Source organism: Anabrus simplex, chromosome 2 (genome assembly GCF_040414725.1).
Source record: "Anabrus simplex isolate iqAnaSimp1 chromosome 2, ASM4041472v1, whole genome shotgun sequence".
Classification (NCBI taxonomy): domain Eukaryota; kingdom Metazoa; phylum Arthropoda; class Insecta; order Orthoptera; family Tettigoniidae; genus Anabrus; species Anabrus simplex.
In genome coordinates, this window is record NC_090266.1 from 335,103,102 (window position 1) to 335,120,704 (window position 17,603).

The following is a 17,603-nucleotide window of genomic DNA, read 5'->3' on the forward strand; positions in this document are numbered from 1 at the left end:
AGGTAAAGGCTTCCACTATCCGTAACCTCGGCACTTGGTGGGGTAGAGTGGTTAACTCTACGCCCGGCCGCCATTGCCTCCAGGAATTAACCTGGTAATCATTTTTGGTGTAGGCTGAGTGAACCCTAGGGCCATGTGCACCTCCGGAAGAGGAAATCCCGTTTCTTAAATTTTACGGCTTCCCGACGGGGAATCGAACCCATGTCATTCCGGATGAACCAAGCACGCCTTTACTGCCTCGGCCAGGCAGCCCCTACTTTATAATATTAATAAAACAAAATGTCGTTATTAGATCAACAAAACAACAATAATAATAATAATAATAATAATAATAATAATAATAATAATAATAATGTACAGCTATGAATATACATGTATAGCCACATTCTAAACAATTAATGAAGAAAAATTATACTGTTATGTCAATTAACTGCTGCACCAATGGAAATTTCCAATCACTGGAATGTATCACTCTGAAAGAAAGCACTATTTGGTGCAGCCTATACTTTAGATTAAACTGTAACAAAAAGAGTAATCTAGAGGTCATCTGGACAAGTTTTATCATCTACATATAAAAGAATTATACATCATCACAGATACATCTATCTTCATTATAACACTGTTATGCCTTTCAGCATTCAGTCTACTAGCCTCTGTGAATTTACTAAGTGTCTTCACCCTATTTGTAACCAGCAACATTCCTTGTTTTACTCATCTTCAGCTCACAATTATTGAACATATTGTTCCATTCAGTAATTTTTGTTTTTGTTTGTAACTAGCTCTGTGGCCTTGTTTACTTCCATAAATCAACATCATAATTTTCCAATTCCACTTTCCTGGGTGTGGTTGACAAGTACTTGTCATCTCCTCCTGTCTTAATACATGTTCTGTTCCAGGATATCTTCCCATTTTCTCATCTCCTCTATATCTGACTTTACTGTCTATATCCAGGGATCCTTGGCCTTCTCCTTGGTCTGTTTCCTTGCACAGTAAGTTCAAAGTATTTTCTGGTAGGTCTTTTGCTGTTCATTCTCATAATGTGCACCGAAGTCTATGCTCCTTTATTATGCCAGGTTGAGTGGCTCAGACGGCTGAGGCACTGGCCTTCTGACCCCAACTTGGGAAGTTCGATCTTAGCTCAGTCAGGTGGTATTTGAAGGTGCTCAAATACATCAGCCTCATGTCTGTAGATTTACTGGCACATACAAGAATTCCTGTGGGGCATAATTCCGGCACTCGGCGTCTCCGAAAACCTAAAAGTAGTTATTGGGATGTAAAGCCAATAACATTATTATTAACTTCTAAATCACACTTGGAATAGGGACACAGGCAGCAAGCATTCTGCGTACACAGTTCATATTCATTCTAACCGGCATCCATCTGCCTGTCTGTCTTCATTATAAACTGTTATGCCTTTCAGCATTCTGTCTGAAAGGCTTTGTGAGTTTACTAAATGCCTTCACCCTATTTGTAACCAGCTACAGTCTGGTTTACTCATCTTCAGCTCACAGTTATTGAACATATTGTTCCATTCAGTCAACTTTTTTCTGTAATTCAGCTTGTTTCTCCCATTAAGAGCATATCATGACCAATACCAGAGCATTCCTAATTTTATCCTTTCAAGGAGTTTGATTTGTAATTCTAATGAACTCATTTCTGCTGCCTGAATTCTCTGTAGTCCTAGTTTAGTAGAGTACATGTCCCTAAACTATATGTGAGAATTAGTATGAAGTAGGTGTGATACAGTGTTCTTTTTGCTTTTTGTGATATTTTGTAGTCCCAGAAGAGGTTTCTGACTGGAGTGTAAAAGTCTGATTCTTTCTGTGTCCTGCTGAGTAATTCCTGCTTGACAGTGTTGTCTTTCATGACTGTGCTTCCGAGGTACTTGAAATGAGAACAGATTAAAATTTGATTCTTTCCAAGAAGGGGCATGAGTTTTTTCTTTCCCTGCTGATGATCATTTTTATGGTCTGTGTTTTACTCATCTTCAGCTCACAAGTTATTGTTCCATCCAGTCGATTTTATCTGTACTTCATCTTCTGTTTCTCCCAATAATAGCACATCATCAGCAATACCAGGGCATTCAGTCTGCTATTTTCTAGACAGACTTTATGATCTTGTCCATTACTATTATGAACACGATTGGTGATAGGGCACTTCCTTGTTGGACACCTTTTTCTTATCTTTAAATCATTAGAAACTGAGTCAAACCATCTTTGCCTTGGTCTCCCTCTAATTCACTTACCCTCTACGACCGAGTCCATTAACCTCCTAGCTAACCTATCCTCCTCCGTTCACCAGAATTATAATGTGACCTTGCCGTGGTGGGGTGGCTTGCGTGTCCCAATGATGCAGATAGCCGAGCCGCAGGTGCAACCATATCGGATGGGTATCTGTTGAGAGACCAGACTAACGAATGGTTCCTTGAAAGGGGGGTTGCAGCCTTTCGGTAGTTGCAAGGGCGGCAGTCTAGATGATTGACTGATACGGCCTTGTAATAATACTCAACATGGCTTAGCTGTGTTGATACTGCTACACGGCTGAAAGCAACGGGAAACTACAGCCGTAACTACCTCCCAAGGACATGCAGCTCTCTCTGTATGAATGATGTACTGATGATGGCTTCCTCCCGGGTAAAATATTCCGGAGGTAAAATAGTCCCCCATTCGGATCTCCGGGTAGGGAATGAATAAGAAATGAATAAGAAAGAAAATAGGGCAGCGGATAAGCTACTATGACCAGCATAAGGAAAGAATTATTGTCGTCAAGATAGACACCAAACCAATGCCCACCACAATAGTGCAGGTCTATATGCCTACTAGTTCAGCGAATGATGATGAAATTGAAAGAATATATGAAGAGATAGAGGATTTAATACAATATGTAAAAGGAGACGAGAATCTAATTGTGATGGGAGACTGGAATGCAGTGGTAGGCCAAGGAAGAGAAGGTAGTACAGTAGGAGAATTTGGATTGGGACAAAGGAACGAAAGAGGAAGTCGGCTGGTTGAATTCTGCACTGATCATAATTTAGTCATTGCCAATACTTGGTTCAAACACCACAAACGACTGCTGTATACGTGGATGAGACCTGGAGACACTGGAAGGTATCAAATAGACTTCATTATGATTAGGCAGAGATTCAGAAACCAGGTGTTGGATTGCAAAACTTTCCCAGGAGCAGATGTGGACTCTGACCACAACTTGTTGGTCATGAAATGCCATCTGAAGTTGAAGAAATTGAAGAAAGAAAAGAATGCAAAAAGATGGGATCTAGACAAGTTGAAAGAAAAGAGTGTGAGGGATTGTTTCAAAGAACATGTTGCACAAGGACTAAATGAAAAGGCTGAAGGAAACACAACAGAGGAAGAGTGGAGAGTCATGAAAAATGAAGTCAGTAGGGCTGCTGAAGAAAAATTAGGAAGGAAGAAAAGATCAACTAAGAATCAGTGGATAACTCAGGAGATACTAGACCTGATTGATGAACGACGAAAATACAAGAATGCTAGAAATGAAGAGGGCAGAAAAGAATACAGGCGATTAAAGAATGAAGTGGATAGAAAGTGCAAGGTAGCTAAGGAAGAATGGCTGAAGGAGAAGTGCAAGGATGTCGAAGGCTATATGGTCCTGGGAAAGGTAGATGCTGCATACAGGAAAATCAAGGAAACCTTTTGAGAAAGGAAATCTAGGTGCATGAATATTAAGAGCTCAGATGGAAAGTCACTTCTAGGGAAAGAAGACAAAGCAGAAAGATGGCAGGAGCATATCCAACAGTTGTATCAAGGTAACGATGTAGATAATTTGGTTCTGGAACATGAAGAGGCTGTTGATGCTGATGAAATGGGAGACCCAATTTTGAGGTCAAGAGTTTGACAGAGCTGTGAGTGACCTAAATAGGAACAAGACACCTGGAATTGATGACATTCCCTCTGAATTACTGACTGCCTTAGGAGAAACCGGCATGGTAAGGTTAATTCATTTAGTGTGCAGGATGTATGAGACAGGGAAGTCCCATCCGATTTTCGGAAGAATGTTGTTATACCTATTCCCAAGAAAGCCGGTGCTGACAGGTGTGAAAACTACCGCACCATTAGTTTAGTGTCTCATGCCTGCAAAATTTTAACACGTATTATTTACAGAAGAATGGAAAAACAAGTTGAAGCTGAATTGGGAGATGATCAATTTGGCTTCAGAAGAAATGTAGGAACACGTGAAGCAATCCCGACTTTACGTCTGATCTTAGAGGATCGAATCAAGAAGGAGAAGCCCATGTACATGGCATTTGTAGATCTAGAAAAGGCATTCGATAATGTTGATTGGAACAAGCTATTTATGATTCTGAAGATGATAGGGATCAGATACCGAGAACGAAGAATTATCTACAACCTGTATAAAAATCAGTCTGCAGTGATAAGAATCGAGGGCTTTGAAAAAGAAGCAGCAATCCAGAAAGGAATGAGGCAAGGCTGCAGTTTGTCCCCTCTCCTTTTCAATGTTTACATAGAACAGGCAGTGAGGGAAATCAAAGAGAAATTTGGAAAGGGAATCACAGTCCAAGGAGAGGAAATCAAAACCTTGAGATTTGCCGATGATGTTATTTTATCTGAGACTGCAGAAGATCTCGAGAAGTTGCTGAATGGTATGGATGAAGTCTTGGGTAAGGAGTACAAGATGAAAATAAATAAGTCCAAAACAACAGTAATGGTGTGCAGTCAAACGAAGGCAGGTGATGTAGGAAATATTAGATTAGGAAACGAAGTCTTAAAGGAAGTAGATGAATATTGTTACTTGGGTAGTAAAATAACTAACGATGGCAGAAGTAAGGAGGACATAAAATGCAGACTAGCACAAGCAAGGAAGAGCTTTCTTAAGAAAAGAAATTTGCTCACTTCAAACATTGATATCGGAATTAGAAAGATGTTTTTGAAGACTTTCGTGTGGAGCGTGGCATTGTATGGAAGTGAAACATGGACGATAACTAGCTCAGAAAGAAAGAGAATAGAAGCTTTTGAAATGTGGTGTTACAGAAGAATGCTGAAGGTGAGATGGATAGATCGAATCACGAATGAAGAGATACTGAATCGAATTGGTGAGAGGAGATCGATTGACGAGGAGAAGAGATAGAATGATAGGACACATCTTAAGACACCCAGGACTTGTTCAGTTGGTTTTTGAAGGGAGTGTAGGTGGTAAGAACGGTAGGGGTAGACCAAGGTATGAATATGACAAACAGATTAGAGCAGATGTAGGATGCAATAGTTACGTAGAAATGAAAAAGTTAGCACAGGATAGGGTGGCATGGAGAGCTGCATCAAACCAGTCTATGGACTGATGACTCAAACAACAACAAAAATATTTATAACAGTCAACCTATTTTCCTGTGGACACTACCTCCCATTGCTATCTTTGGAAATGGGAAACTCCTCTCCAAGATTACACATCAAGGGTTTACGTTATTTCTAAGAACATTTCTCCACAACTTCAGAGTAAAGTTCTTTATTTTCTGACTATTCCTGCTGGTAAATTTAAGAATGATTAGCCATTAATTCCATGCACTTGTGCAAGTTGATATAAACTGATACACATGTATTATTGAGCATCTGTAGTTGTACATGCAACTAATTTTATTAGCAACTGGTATGGAATCCTAGGACATGGAGCAGGACTTGCTCCCTTTTCCGATGTTGACTGTCATTGTGATTACTGATACACAAATACTGTATAACCCACATGTCAGCTGAAAACACTGTATGTTCCTCTTCATAATTCTCTCTTAGAGGAGAACTACTGTCAACTGAACAATAGATAGGTGTTGAAAGTTAACATGCTACCTAGTCATCTAGTCATCTCATCTCGAGGTACTTGTCTTGACAAAGAAGTAGTCTGCATTTTCTTTTTACTGATATAGGAGTATTGTATAATCCACATGTCAGTTGAAAACATAGGGACTAATATTTTCAGATAACTATTCTTGGTTTCAGCAGGGGGGGAAAAAATTCCATATTAATGCAATACTTGACCATATAAATTGAGCATCAACTGCAAAGCTAAATATACTACTCACAAAACAAAAAAAGTATCAAACTTTTCATTAGTTTTAATACTTAGTGTGCCTTTATTTTGCAGATGCAGATTATACAGAACCAAAACATGTTCATTTATTTGTACAGAAACAAAAAATGAACAAAAAGTACACATACGCTTCACTTGATTGTCCCAAACAGACACAGTGGTCCAAAAGCGAAATTCACTGCACATTAATGCAACTGAAAACAAACTGAAATTTACACTTAACACTTTTCAGTACTCTGTGTTCCCACCTCTGGCTCGTAGCACAGCAGCACATCAGGGTGGTACGCTTCTGATAAGGCTCCGGATCGTATGCTGGGGGATGGCTGTCCATTCTTCCATTTTGGATATGCCTACCAAGTTGATCCCACAGATGCTCGATACAACTGAGATCAGGGCCACATGCAGGCCAGTCCATTAATTGAATTCCAGCAGCTGCAAGGAAGTCCCTGGTGGTCCTAGCAGAATGTGCAGTGGCTCCATCATGCACTAATGTGAAATGTTGCCCAATATTGTCTATGATCAGTAGTACAAGGTTCTCCAGAACATCCTCAATGTAGCGCACAGCTGCCAATCGCCCTCGAATGACTACGAGGTCACTTTTATGGTTCAAAGAAATTCCTCCCCCAAACTACCACAGATACGCCACTGTAAGCGACCATTTCCTGCACGCTGCAAGGCAAATTTTGTTCTCTTTGATGTCGCCAGACTAATACGACCATCTCACCAAGAAAGCTGGAATCTGGATTCATCGGCAAATAATACTGGATCCAGTGTTGGAGCTACCAGTTGACATGCTCTTGTGCAAACTGCAAATGGCATCTTCGGTGATGAAGGTTCAACCGGGAAACTTTAAACGGTCTCTGGGAATTGAGCTGAGTCTATTGCAGACTGTCTGTATACTGACGACAGTCCCATGTGCAATAATTAGTTCATAATTAGTCCCCATGTAGTCGTGGAGGGACGGTCTTCTTTGTAGTGTGTATAACCTCGCTTCCAGTCTTCTGCGCCTGCAGCGCACCCATGACTACTACATGTCCCAGCAGACACGGTTGCCCGACCATTATCCAGCATCTCGTGGCACCAACACCGGCAAACTGGCGCACTCCCAAGGTCAGCAAACGATGACACCCCCAGTATTTCGAAGCAGACCAGGTCTAAGTCGACATCCCGACTTAACGTGGAAATGCCCCAAGATCAACCAGAGGCATTGATGAACGACATCCTGGCAGCCACCTGGGAGCTACAAGCTCCACACGACAATCTTCAGGGTGAAGTACGTGAGCTTCTTCATCAACAGGATGACGACTCCATGGAAGACCAGCAGGACGACCCCAACATCTTGCAGCCACAGCACATGCCCTACGACTGGCGCGGTCCTGTGCTAGTCACTTATTCCAAGACGCTTCCAATTCCCGCTCTCCCAGCCGTCGTTCATCTCACCGAGGCCTTTAAGGCCTTGTTCCCGCCAAGCCCCATGGGGCGAGACCAACACGAGGTGCACCTGGTCCCATGGAAACTCTCAGCATGGCCGCACCTGGATCATGGCCAAAGAGGATTCTTCCACACCCGAGAGTCTTTGATTTACATTGCCCTAGCTCGCGGATGGCAATATGCTATCCAATTGGAATCTGCGGCAGGGGATGACATCCTGACCCTGCTGCCCGGGTTCCAATTTCAACAGCCCAGCCGGGCGCCCGCGGTCAGCCGAGCCACATCAAGACATGGCAGGGGACATGGCGCTTGCGGAGCCCAGGGGGTGCAAGCAACATCAGCTGCATAAAGACAGCGGGCCATTGGACCCTACCCCGGTGCGACGCCCCGCTGCCGGACCCTGGTGTACAGGATGGGTTTATATAGTATGTGTTTTTTATTTCTGACTGGATTTTCTGCTTTCTTGTTGTTGATGTCCAAAGTATTTGTTTTGTATTCTAAATCCTGATTCACTTTGTACATATTTCTGCTTTTGTTTTGTACTTGCCGTTATGTTTCTTTCATAATAATAAAGCACTTGAGAGGGCTTCCGACTGGGTGGCGCCTTCTGCACGGCGTGCCGGGATAGTGGTTTCCCTCCAGTGCGCCTCGTGGATGAGCTACACCCCTTGGGAGGGCACTGCTCGCCGTTCCCTCTTCGGCCGCCGCAGCTCTCGCCAGTGCTTTTGTACACGTGCCCCCAGTTTTGCTATATAAACTGGGGGCCGCGGCCTGGCGGGCAGTCTGCATGTGGTTGAGGAAGGACGGTAGGTTCCTGGATGTACTGCGGCAATTTCTGAGGGCCGGTAAAAAAATAAATCGGTCCTCAGCTAGTGTTGTTTTCCATTTTCTCCGTGAATCAGGCCGCTGTTTTACATTGTGTAGCTCTTGATATCACTGCCACAACCTGCGGAGGACTGGTTGAGACACTCCGAGCCGCTCTGTCACGTAACGCTGAGTGCATCCTTCCTGCAAGAGGGTTACTGCACGCATGGCTTGTTCTGATGGTAAATGCCTTCCCATGTCTTGTGCTCTATCCTGCCTATGCTGCTTACCAATATGACAGCTCACACAGCATTGACAGACCATGTCATACGTCAAAAACCACTCCTGTTTGGAGTGCAGTTACAAAGATAACTTCTAGGGTTATGTACTTGACTTCAATATTCCACCACATTAATGTCACCAAGGGATAAGCAAAACAACCCTGCAGACCACCATGGATGTGAAACAGCATGTGTGTGCGCTAGTTCATACCAAAGTTGTGATACCCCTTTTTTTTTTTTTGAGCAGCCTGAATGAAAAAAGAAAAATATAGATTTTCTCTTGAACAATCCAGCAAATAGTTAATCTACAGATAAATTTTTGCTCCTACTAAAGAAAAAAATTTGCTTACTATGAAGATTAATTTTCTACATAAGTAAGGTGAAAAAAAGTTTATTTATTTATTTCAGTTAGTGTATGGCTTTCAGTGCTGGGAATCCCCAAGGACATGTTCGGCTTGCCTGATGCAGGCCTGTCCATGGGTGACCATCATGTCTGGGTGAGAGGAGATGATGATGATGATGATGATGTCGACACACAGCCTACTCCCGACAAGTAACATCAAGGGGTCTGCTCAAGTCTTAACGACCCCATCTGACAGGTGAATTGCCATCATGAGCATCATATGCCCTCACTCCATATGGAAAAAGAAAAGCTACAAAGATAAATAAGTAAATAAATAAATAGAAATAAATAAAGGATATACAATAGCAGCAAGAACAGCGAGTACTGAACAGTGAAATTTCAATGAAGGCATAAACATTTTAATTAATATCATAGATTTAACAACACAAATGAACAGGCTTTGATGGTTATGTGATGTAAATTGATGAAAAATTATTATAGCATCAAAGTCCAATAGCAGATGAGCATTAAAAAAGATTACCACTGAAGAAGTTATTTTGAATATACAGTAACAGCATATAAGGTTTAATTTCTGAAAATAAAAATCGATCAAGAAATAAGGAAATTTCATTCAGTGGAATAGCTGGTATACGCCGTTTGCAGAGTAACACTAACAACAAAAGTAACAAGCTATAGTTGTGCTGTGTAAACAAGAAATGAACTGCAAGTCTCTCTTAGCTTTGCTTACCTCTAGCTTAATAATGCTCTCTGCAATTACAACCAGCATCTTCTGTAATAGAAACTATAGTTGCACTTTTCACACTATTGTCTAACTACAAATCTTTTCTGTGGAATAATAAGTTGAGTTACAATGCATGAGACAACATCCATAGCATAACACTATTAGAAACATGCATGAACTATGAAATTGGATGAAACTGTTAGTCTGAAAAGAATACAAAAGTAACATTTAGAAAACAAAACGTAAATAACCATGGCAACTTTTCAAAAGTTATTATGCATACTAATCCAGAAAATAGCACAGATAAGAGAGCTAATAAAATTCGTAGTTGATGATGATGCTTGTTTAAAGGGGCCTAACATCTAGCTTATCGACCCCTAATGGTAAGAAATGTAATGACAATTTAAAAGTCCAAAATTCATCCACTGACCAGAATTCAAAACATGATGAAGAATGAATGGATGAATATGAATGTAAAATTATCAGCAGATCCATCTCTCAATACTGAAAGTTAAAAATAATTCCAAAATTAATCCACTGACTAGAATTCAAAGAGAGACAATGAACAATGATTATGAACTTAAAACAATCAGTGGATTCGACCCACAAACTAACTTAAAACAATAATATATATTGACCAAGGGGCTGCTTACAAAACACAATCATCAATCGATAATGCTTGTTGCCTAAAGGGGTCCACAAGCCAGGTCAACGGCCCCTCATACTGGTACGTATCACTAGGAAAGTAAGAACCATGGTATTTCTCATGTAGTGGTACTAATCATGAGTAACGTAGACTTACGGTATTCCACACATTGTGGTACTACTCACAGGTAATGTAATACGCACAGGTAACACAGACCTATGGTGTTTCTCATGTTGCGGAGCAATGCAAACTCTTGGTGTTCCTCACATAGGTGTACTAATCACAGGGACTCATACTATTCCGTGGTGTTTCTCACACAGTGGGTACCGATCACAGGCAATGCAGACCCACGGTGCCACTCATATAGTGGTACTAATCACAGGCAACGGCTAGACCTGTGGTGTTTCTCACAGTGGTACTAATCACAGGCAACATAAGCCGGATGTGTTCTGCATATAGAGGTACTAATCACGGGTACTGTAAAACCCATCCTGATTCATCCTCTGTTGCAACTAATCACAAAACTACTGTGTACCCAACATATTGGTACTACTCACAAGTAAAGGAGATCCAGGGTGGTACTCGCGTGATGGTACTAATTACAAGGAGTCTCATGGTTCTAATTAGAACATCCCTTGGTTGCCCCTTATAATGTTTACTTTAGCCATACGATGAACCGCGGTGACGACATGCAGGGGATACTGTGGGTGTATTCTTCGCCTGCGTACCCCACCCACATGAATAGCACAAATGCAGACAAAGTTTCTTTATGGTCAAAATGTTGTTGTATCATAACAAAATATGAATAAAATGGAGCAATAGCATACTGCGGTTTAAGCTGCATAAAAATACGGTTGGAAAACTGCCAGTGTTCCTCACAGAGAGAAGATTCGACACACTCCTTTGTATACTACAGAAAGAGGAATTGAACTGTGTTTACAGATACCTGAAACATCCTGGTAAAAAAAAAAAGTACCCAATTTATACAGAACAATTTATGGAACCAGATCTGGTCAGTCTACCCTGCGATAGTAATGAATTAGACCATGCAGCCAATGACTTAACGCTGGATGTCACGCAACTGTCAATTAATTAAACAGCCCTTGGAGGGCCAACAGCTTCAGATGGAGGAGCGCCCTGGGGATGGTGATGGTCCCTCAATGGATTAAATCCCACTGGAACCCATACTGTTAGAGAGCAGCATCTTCAGCAGACCTGGCTTGGGACCAATGAGGACCTTGTGCGCTGAAAAGGCTCGGGACTGGACAAAGGGACGTGGGGCTGGATTAGTGGTACGGGTGTCACGCTGTGATGCAGAAGGCAACAGAAAACCATCACATTAATTTTTCCTTGTACAATCGTAATGTCTGAGAACACTAAACCTATAGCCCTCAGTACCCAGCAGACCTTAGATGGTCAGCCATCAGGATTGCAAGATCATCAATGCCACATGGGAGACGAAGAGACTGGAGATCCAGATTCTTGGTGTAAGTGAAATGAAATGGCCGGAATATGGACAATGCATGTCCAACAACCACACAGTGTTCCACACAAGGAACAATGAGCCAGATCGCCGACAAGGAGTCACTGTGAATTGTTTCGTGCTGGGCAAGCTGCAATGAGAAGAATTTCTAGTCGCTCTCAGACTGAGTTACATTACTGCAGCTGCATGCCAGTCATCTCGAAGTTAACATTACCTAGGTACATGCACTAACTGTGGACAAGGAAGATGAAGCAGTTCTATGAAGAGGTAGAGGAGGTGGTGTGAACAACGAAGAAGCAGGATCTGAATATCCTCATGGGGAACTTCAATGCAAAGATATGGGAGGGAACAGCAGAAATGGTGGGAGATTTCTGGCTGGATGTACAGAATGAGAGGGAAAGTCGCATCATTCAGATATGCCAGGAAGAAAATAATCATCTTAAAAACTTTCTTCAAATTTAAACCACGCCTTCTTTACACATGGAAGTCTCCTAAAGACAGAGCAGGGAACATTAAGTCAGGAATCAGATTGACTACATCCTGGTCACCCAGAGGTTCAGGAACAGCCTTTAGGCAGTCAAAATGTACTCAGGAGCTGACATTGCGTCAGATCACAACCTGGTGGTTGGGAACACGAAGCTTAAGCTCAAGACCAATCACAGAGGGCCAAGGACAGCGCTAATAAATATAAACAAGGTCAAAGAGGCTCTCAGGACCAGAGTATCCTTCAAGCATGCCGTGCTGTTCTTGTCTGGCATCCTTAAATATTTGTCTTGAATTGAGAAGCGAGCTGACGGGTGTTGACATGCAGCAGTACAGAGTTGCATACATTAGTTGACAGAGCCATACAGTGACAAGTATGTGTAATCAGACTCAAATGGTTCCAATAGACAAATGGTGTGGCATGGTTTCTGGTCTCAAAGGAAAAAGAATATGTTTTGAACTGCCTTGCATGTTTCCGCAAGGAATCTGTCAGAGTTCAAGGTCAACCTTATTTACTGGAGTGAAAACAAAAGGTAACATACCAGGAAGAGATTGTTCGTGGGCAGGGCTGTTCATCGGAAGAAGCCGTAGGAATTTATTGTAGACGAATTGAAGGATTTTATTAGTATACTCGCAAGATGCCCGTGCTTCACAATGGTGTTTTAATGAGATTTATAATTGAATGCTTAACGTTTTATATATAATCCGCTGAAATTTGCGATCTGACTAGTTTTCTGAGAGAATCCGCCAAAATTTGTGATCTGACTCGTTTTCTGAGAGATTACGGCAAAGTTCCTCCCATTTTTCAATCTTTCTTTCCAGCAATCGATTTCGTACTTCCCGGGCTACGTCCAGGTATTCCACCTGGTCAGTTGGGTCCCCAAATCTTTGCCATCTTTTCCTATAAGCATTTTTAATATGGATCAAACCCTTGAGGAGATCCAGCGTGGTGTCGTTTTGGGTGCCTTGGCGGTACTGAACCCGCGGCCAGACTGCAATCGTAGTCATTACCCGGCCAGGACCTGTTTCCAGAGTGGTGCACACATTTGGACGATGGTCCAGAACATTATTATTATTATTATTGATGTTCTGGACCCCACAGCAAGATGCAAGACCGCTACTTGGCAGTAAATTACATCTGCTACCATTGTTATTGCTGACAAAGTGACCAGCACCATCGCCGCGCGTAGAGGTGAACAATTACATGATCAATGTCATTCCTATCGTTTATTTCAAATGTTTTTAAATTTTTATTTATATTCCAGGACAATCTACTGTAATCTAACTTTATGTTCTCCAAAGAAAAAGATGGCTCTTGAAAACGAACGCAGGAAAGATAAAAAATGATCAGTTTATGATCAGAATAAGTACATTATGAACAGTAAAATCAATTGGTCTCAACTCCTTTTTCACCCCACCGCTGTTAAGTTGATTACCCCCCCCCCCCCAAAAAAAAGAAGGCGTGTTTTTTATGTTTAGAGGAGATTCCAAATACCAATGTTCACGCCTGTTACCTTCAGTTCTGAGATATAAGTATCCCCATAAAAATAATCCACTTTTTTCACTTCCTTTCACACTCCCCCTCCCCGTTAAGTGAATTTTCCGGCAAGAAAAACTTGTTTCTTTAATAGTAAAGGATCTTCTAAATACCAATTATCATGACGCTAACATCTTCAGTTTTTGAGAAATGTGTCCTCATAAAAGGAATTCAACTCCTTTTCACCCCCGCCCCCAAGATGATTTTCCCCAAAAACGCTTTTTTTTCTTTGTTCTTGAAGGAGATCTAAAACCAATTTTCACGTCTGTAAGTTTTTATTAGGTGTAAGTATCCTCAAAACCAAATTTCACGTCTGTAACATCTTCAGCTTTTGAGATATCAGTATCCTAATTAAAATAATGCAACCCCATTTTCAGTCACTTTTACCCCTCCAACCAAGTAGTTTTTCAGAAAACAAAAAATACATGTTTCTTTATTTTAATAGATATAAAAATACTATTTTTTTTACTTTGGTAACACGTTAAGTTTTTGAGATGTATTGTACAAATGCTCATTTTAAAATTTCACCTCCCTTTTTAGTTCCCCTTAAGTGGAGTTTCCAAAAACAAATCTCTTATGTTTCTTTACTTTTACAAGAGATTCCAAATACCAATTTTTACGTGTGTAACATTTTACATTTCTGAGATATACTGTATATGTAGATTTTCTAAAAATTCACCCCAATCGTCACTCCTGATTAACACCCATTAATTTGATTTTCCAAAAACAAAAAATTCATGTTTCTATATTTTGAAGGGAGATCCCAAATACCAATATTCAGGTCTGTAATGTCTTCAGTTTCTGAGATATAAGTATCCTCATTAAAGGCATTCAACCCCATTTTCACCCCTCCTGTTGGGTTTTTCCAGAAACAAAAGAATATGTGTTTCCTTATTTTTAAAGGAGATTCTAAATACCCATTTTTACATCTGTAAACTTTTAATGTTTCGAGATATAGATACACTCATTTTAAAATTTCATCCCCCTTTTCACCCCCTTAGCAAAGGAATATCAAAAAATCCTCCCTTAGCGAGCACCTACTTGTTAATATGAATGTATCCCCAAAATTTCATTTCTTTATGTCCAGTAGTGTTGGCTCGGCGATGATGAATCTGTCAGTCAGTCAGTCAGTCTGTCAGGACAAGTTATTTTATATATATAGACTAGCAAGATACCCGTGCTTCGCTACGGTATTGTACTGAAATTTATAATTGAATGCTTATTGTTTTAGATATATAATCCGCCGAAATTCGCGATCTGACTCGTTTTCTGTGAGAATCCACCAAAATTCCCGATCTGACTCGTTTTCTATTAGATTACGGCACGTTTCCTCCCATTTTTCAATCTTCCTTTCCAGCAATCGATTTCGTACTTCCCGGGCTAGGCTCAGGTATTCCTCCCGGTCAGTTGGCTCCGTAAATCTTTGCCATCTTTTCCTATAATCATTTTAATATGTATAAAATCCTTCAGGAGATCCGGCGTGGTGTCATATTGGGTGCTTTGGCGGCACTGAACCCGCGGCCGGACTGCATTCTTAGTCATTACCCGTCCAGGAGCCGTTTCCAGCGCGATCCGCACATTTGACGACGGTCCGGAACATTATTATTATTATTATTATTATTATTATTATTATTATTATTATTATTATTATTATTATTACTATTACTATTATGTGTTGCTGGAAAGGCTGATGACAGGGAAAACCGGAGTATCCGGAGAAAAACCTGTCCCACCTCCGTTTTTTCCAGCACGAATGTCACATGGAGTGACCGGGATTTGAACCACGGAACCCAGCTGTGAGAGAGGCCCGCGCGCTGCCGCCTTAGCAAAGGAGGATACTTATAAGTACATTAAGAACAGTAAAATCAATGGGTTCACCTCCTTCTACACCCCACCGCCGTTAAGTTTATTTACCGGCAACCCCCCCCCCCCAAAAAAAAAATTAAAAGAAGGCTTGTTTCTTTATGTTTAAAGGAGATTCCAAACACCAATGTTCACGTCTATTGCCGTCAGTTTTGAGATATAAGTATCCCCATAAAAATAATTTATTTTTTTCACTTCATCTCACACTACTCCCCCCCACCCGTAAGTGAATTTTCCCGCAAAAAATACTTGCTTCTTTAATAGTAAAAGATCTTCTAAATACCAATTATCACGACTCTAACTTCTTCAGCTTTTGATTTATGTGTCGTCATGAAAGGAATTCAACTCCTTTACACTCCCACCCTCCAAGATGGTTTCCCCACCGAAACGCGTTTTTCTTTGTTTTTAAAGGAGATCTAAATACGAATTTTCACGTCTGTAACAACTTTAGTTTTTATTAGATGTTTGCATTCTCATACAATTAAGTCAATTAAATTTTCAATACTTTCACCCCCCCCCCTCATTGGATTTTCCGAGAATACGTGTTTCTTTACTTTTAAAGCAGATTGCAAATATCGAATTTCACGTCTGTAACATCTTCATTTTTGAGATATCAGTAGCCTAATTAAAAGAATTCAACACCATTTTCAGTCACTCTTACCCACCCCCCACCACCCAAGTGGTATTTCCGAAAAATAAAAATACACGATTCGTTATGTTTAATAGAGATAAAAAATACCATTTTTCACTTCTGTAACATGTTAAGTTTTTTTAGATATACTGTAAAAATTCTCATTTTAAAATTTCACCACTTTTGAGTTCCCCTTAGGTGGATTTCCAAAAACAAATCACCTATGTTTCTTTACATTTACAGGAGATTCCAAACACCCACTTTTTACGTCTGTAACATTTTACGTTTCCAAGATATTCTGTAGATATAGTCTTTCAAAAAATTCACCCAATTTGTCACTCCTGTTTAACCGCCATTAATTGGATTTCCAAAAACTAAAAAATACGTGTTTCTTTATTTTTAAAGGAGGTCCCATATACAAATTTTCGGTTCTGTAATATCTTCAGGTTCTGAAATATAAGTATCCTCATTAAAGGCATTCAACCCATTTTTCACCCTTTTACACCCCTCCTATTGGGATTTACAGGAAACAAAAAAATACGTGTTCCTTTATTTTTAGAGGAGATTCTAACTACCAATTTTTACATCTGTAAATTTTTAAGTTTTAAGATGTAAACACACTCATTTCTAAAAATTCACCCCCCACTTTCAACCCCCAATATTTATATCTTCAAAAAACGAAAAAATACGTGTTTCTTTACTTTTAAAGTAGATACCACATACCAATTTTCAGGTCTGTAATATCTTCAGGTTCTGAAATATAAGAAGCCTCATTAAAGGCATTCAACCCATTATTCACCCTTTTACACCCTTCCTATTGGGATTTTCCGAGAACAAAAGATTACGCGTTTCTTTATTTTTAAAGGAGATTCTAAATACCAATTTTTACATCCATACACTTTAAAAGTTTTGAGATATAGATACACTCATTTTAAAAAATCACCCCCTTTTCACCCCCCCCCCATTAATTGGATTTTCGAAAAACAAAAAAATACGTGATTCTTTATTTTTTAAAGAGATCCCAAACATCAATTTTCAGGTCTGTAATATCTTCAGGTTCTGAGATATAAGTAGCCTCATTAAAGGCATTCAACCCCTTTTTCACCCATTTTTACGATTCCTATTGCGATTTTCAAAAAACCAAAAAATACGTGTTTCTTTATTCTTAATGAAGATTCTAAATATCAATTTTTACATCTGCAAACTTTAAAAGTTTGGAGATATAAATTCACTCATTTTAAAAATTCGCCCCCTTTTCACCCTCCCATTAATTGGATTTTCCAAAAA

The 17,603-nt window shown here is 40.3% G+C and overlaps 1 protein-coding gene across 5 annotated transcripts in view; it reads right to left on the reverse strand.

Moving 5' to 3' along the window:
- The window catches only part of CRMP (Collapsin Response Mediator Protein), a 486,710-nt gene that overhangs the window by 19,401 nt on the left and 449,706 nt on the right, over nt 1-17,603 (reverse strand). Inside the window, exon 15 of one of the 5 annotated variants that reach the window (XM_067140711.2) lies at nt 9,680-9,721. The exons of the other annotated variants lie outside the window; for them this stretch is intronic. Coding sequence (XP_066996812.1) covers nt 9,687-9,721 — 35 coding nt within the window. The 3' untranslated portion in view covers nt 9,680-9,686. The remainder of the gene's footprint in view (nt 1-9,679; nt 9,722-17,603) is intronic. 5 annotated transcript variants of the gene reach the window in all.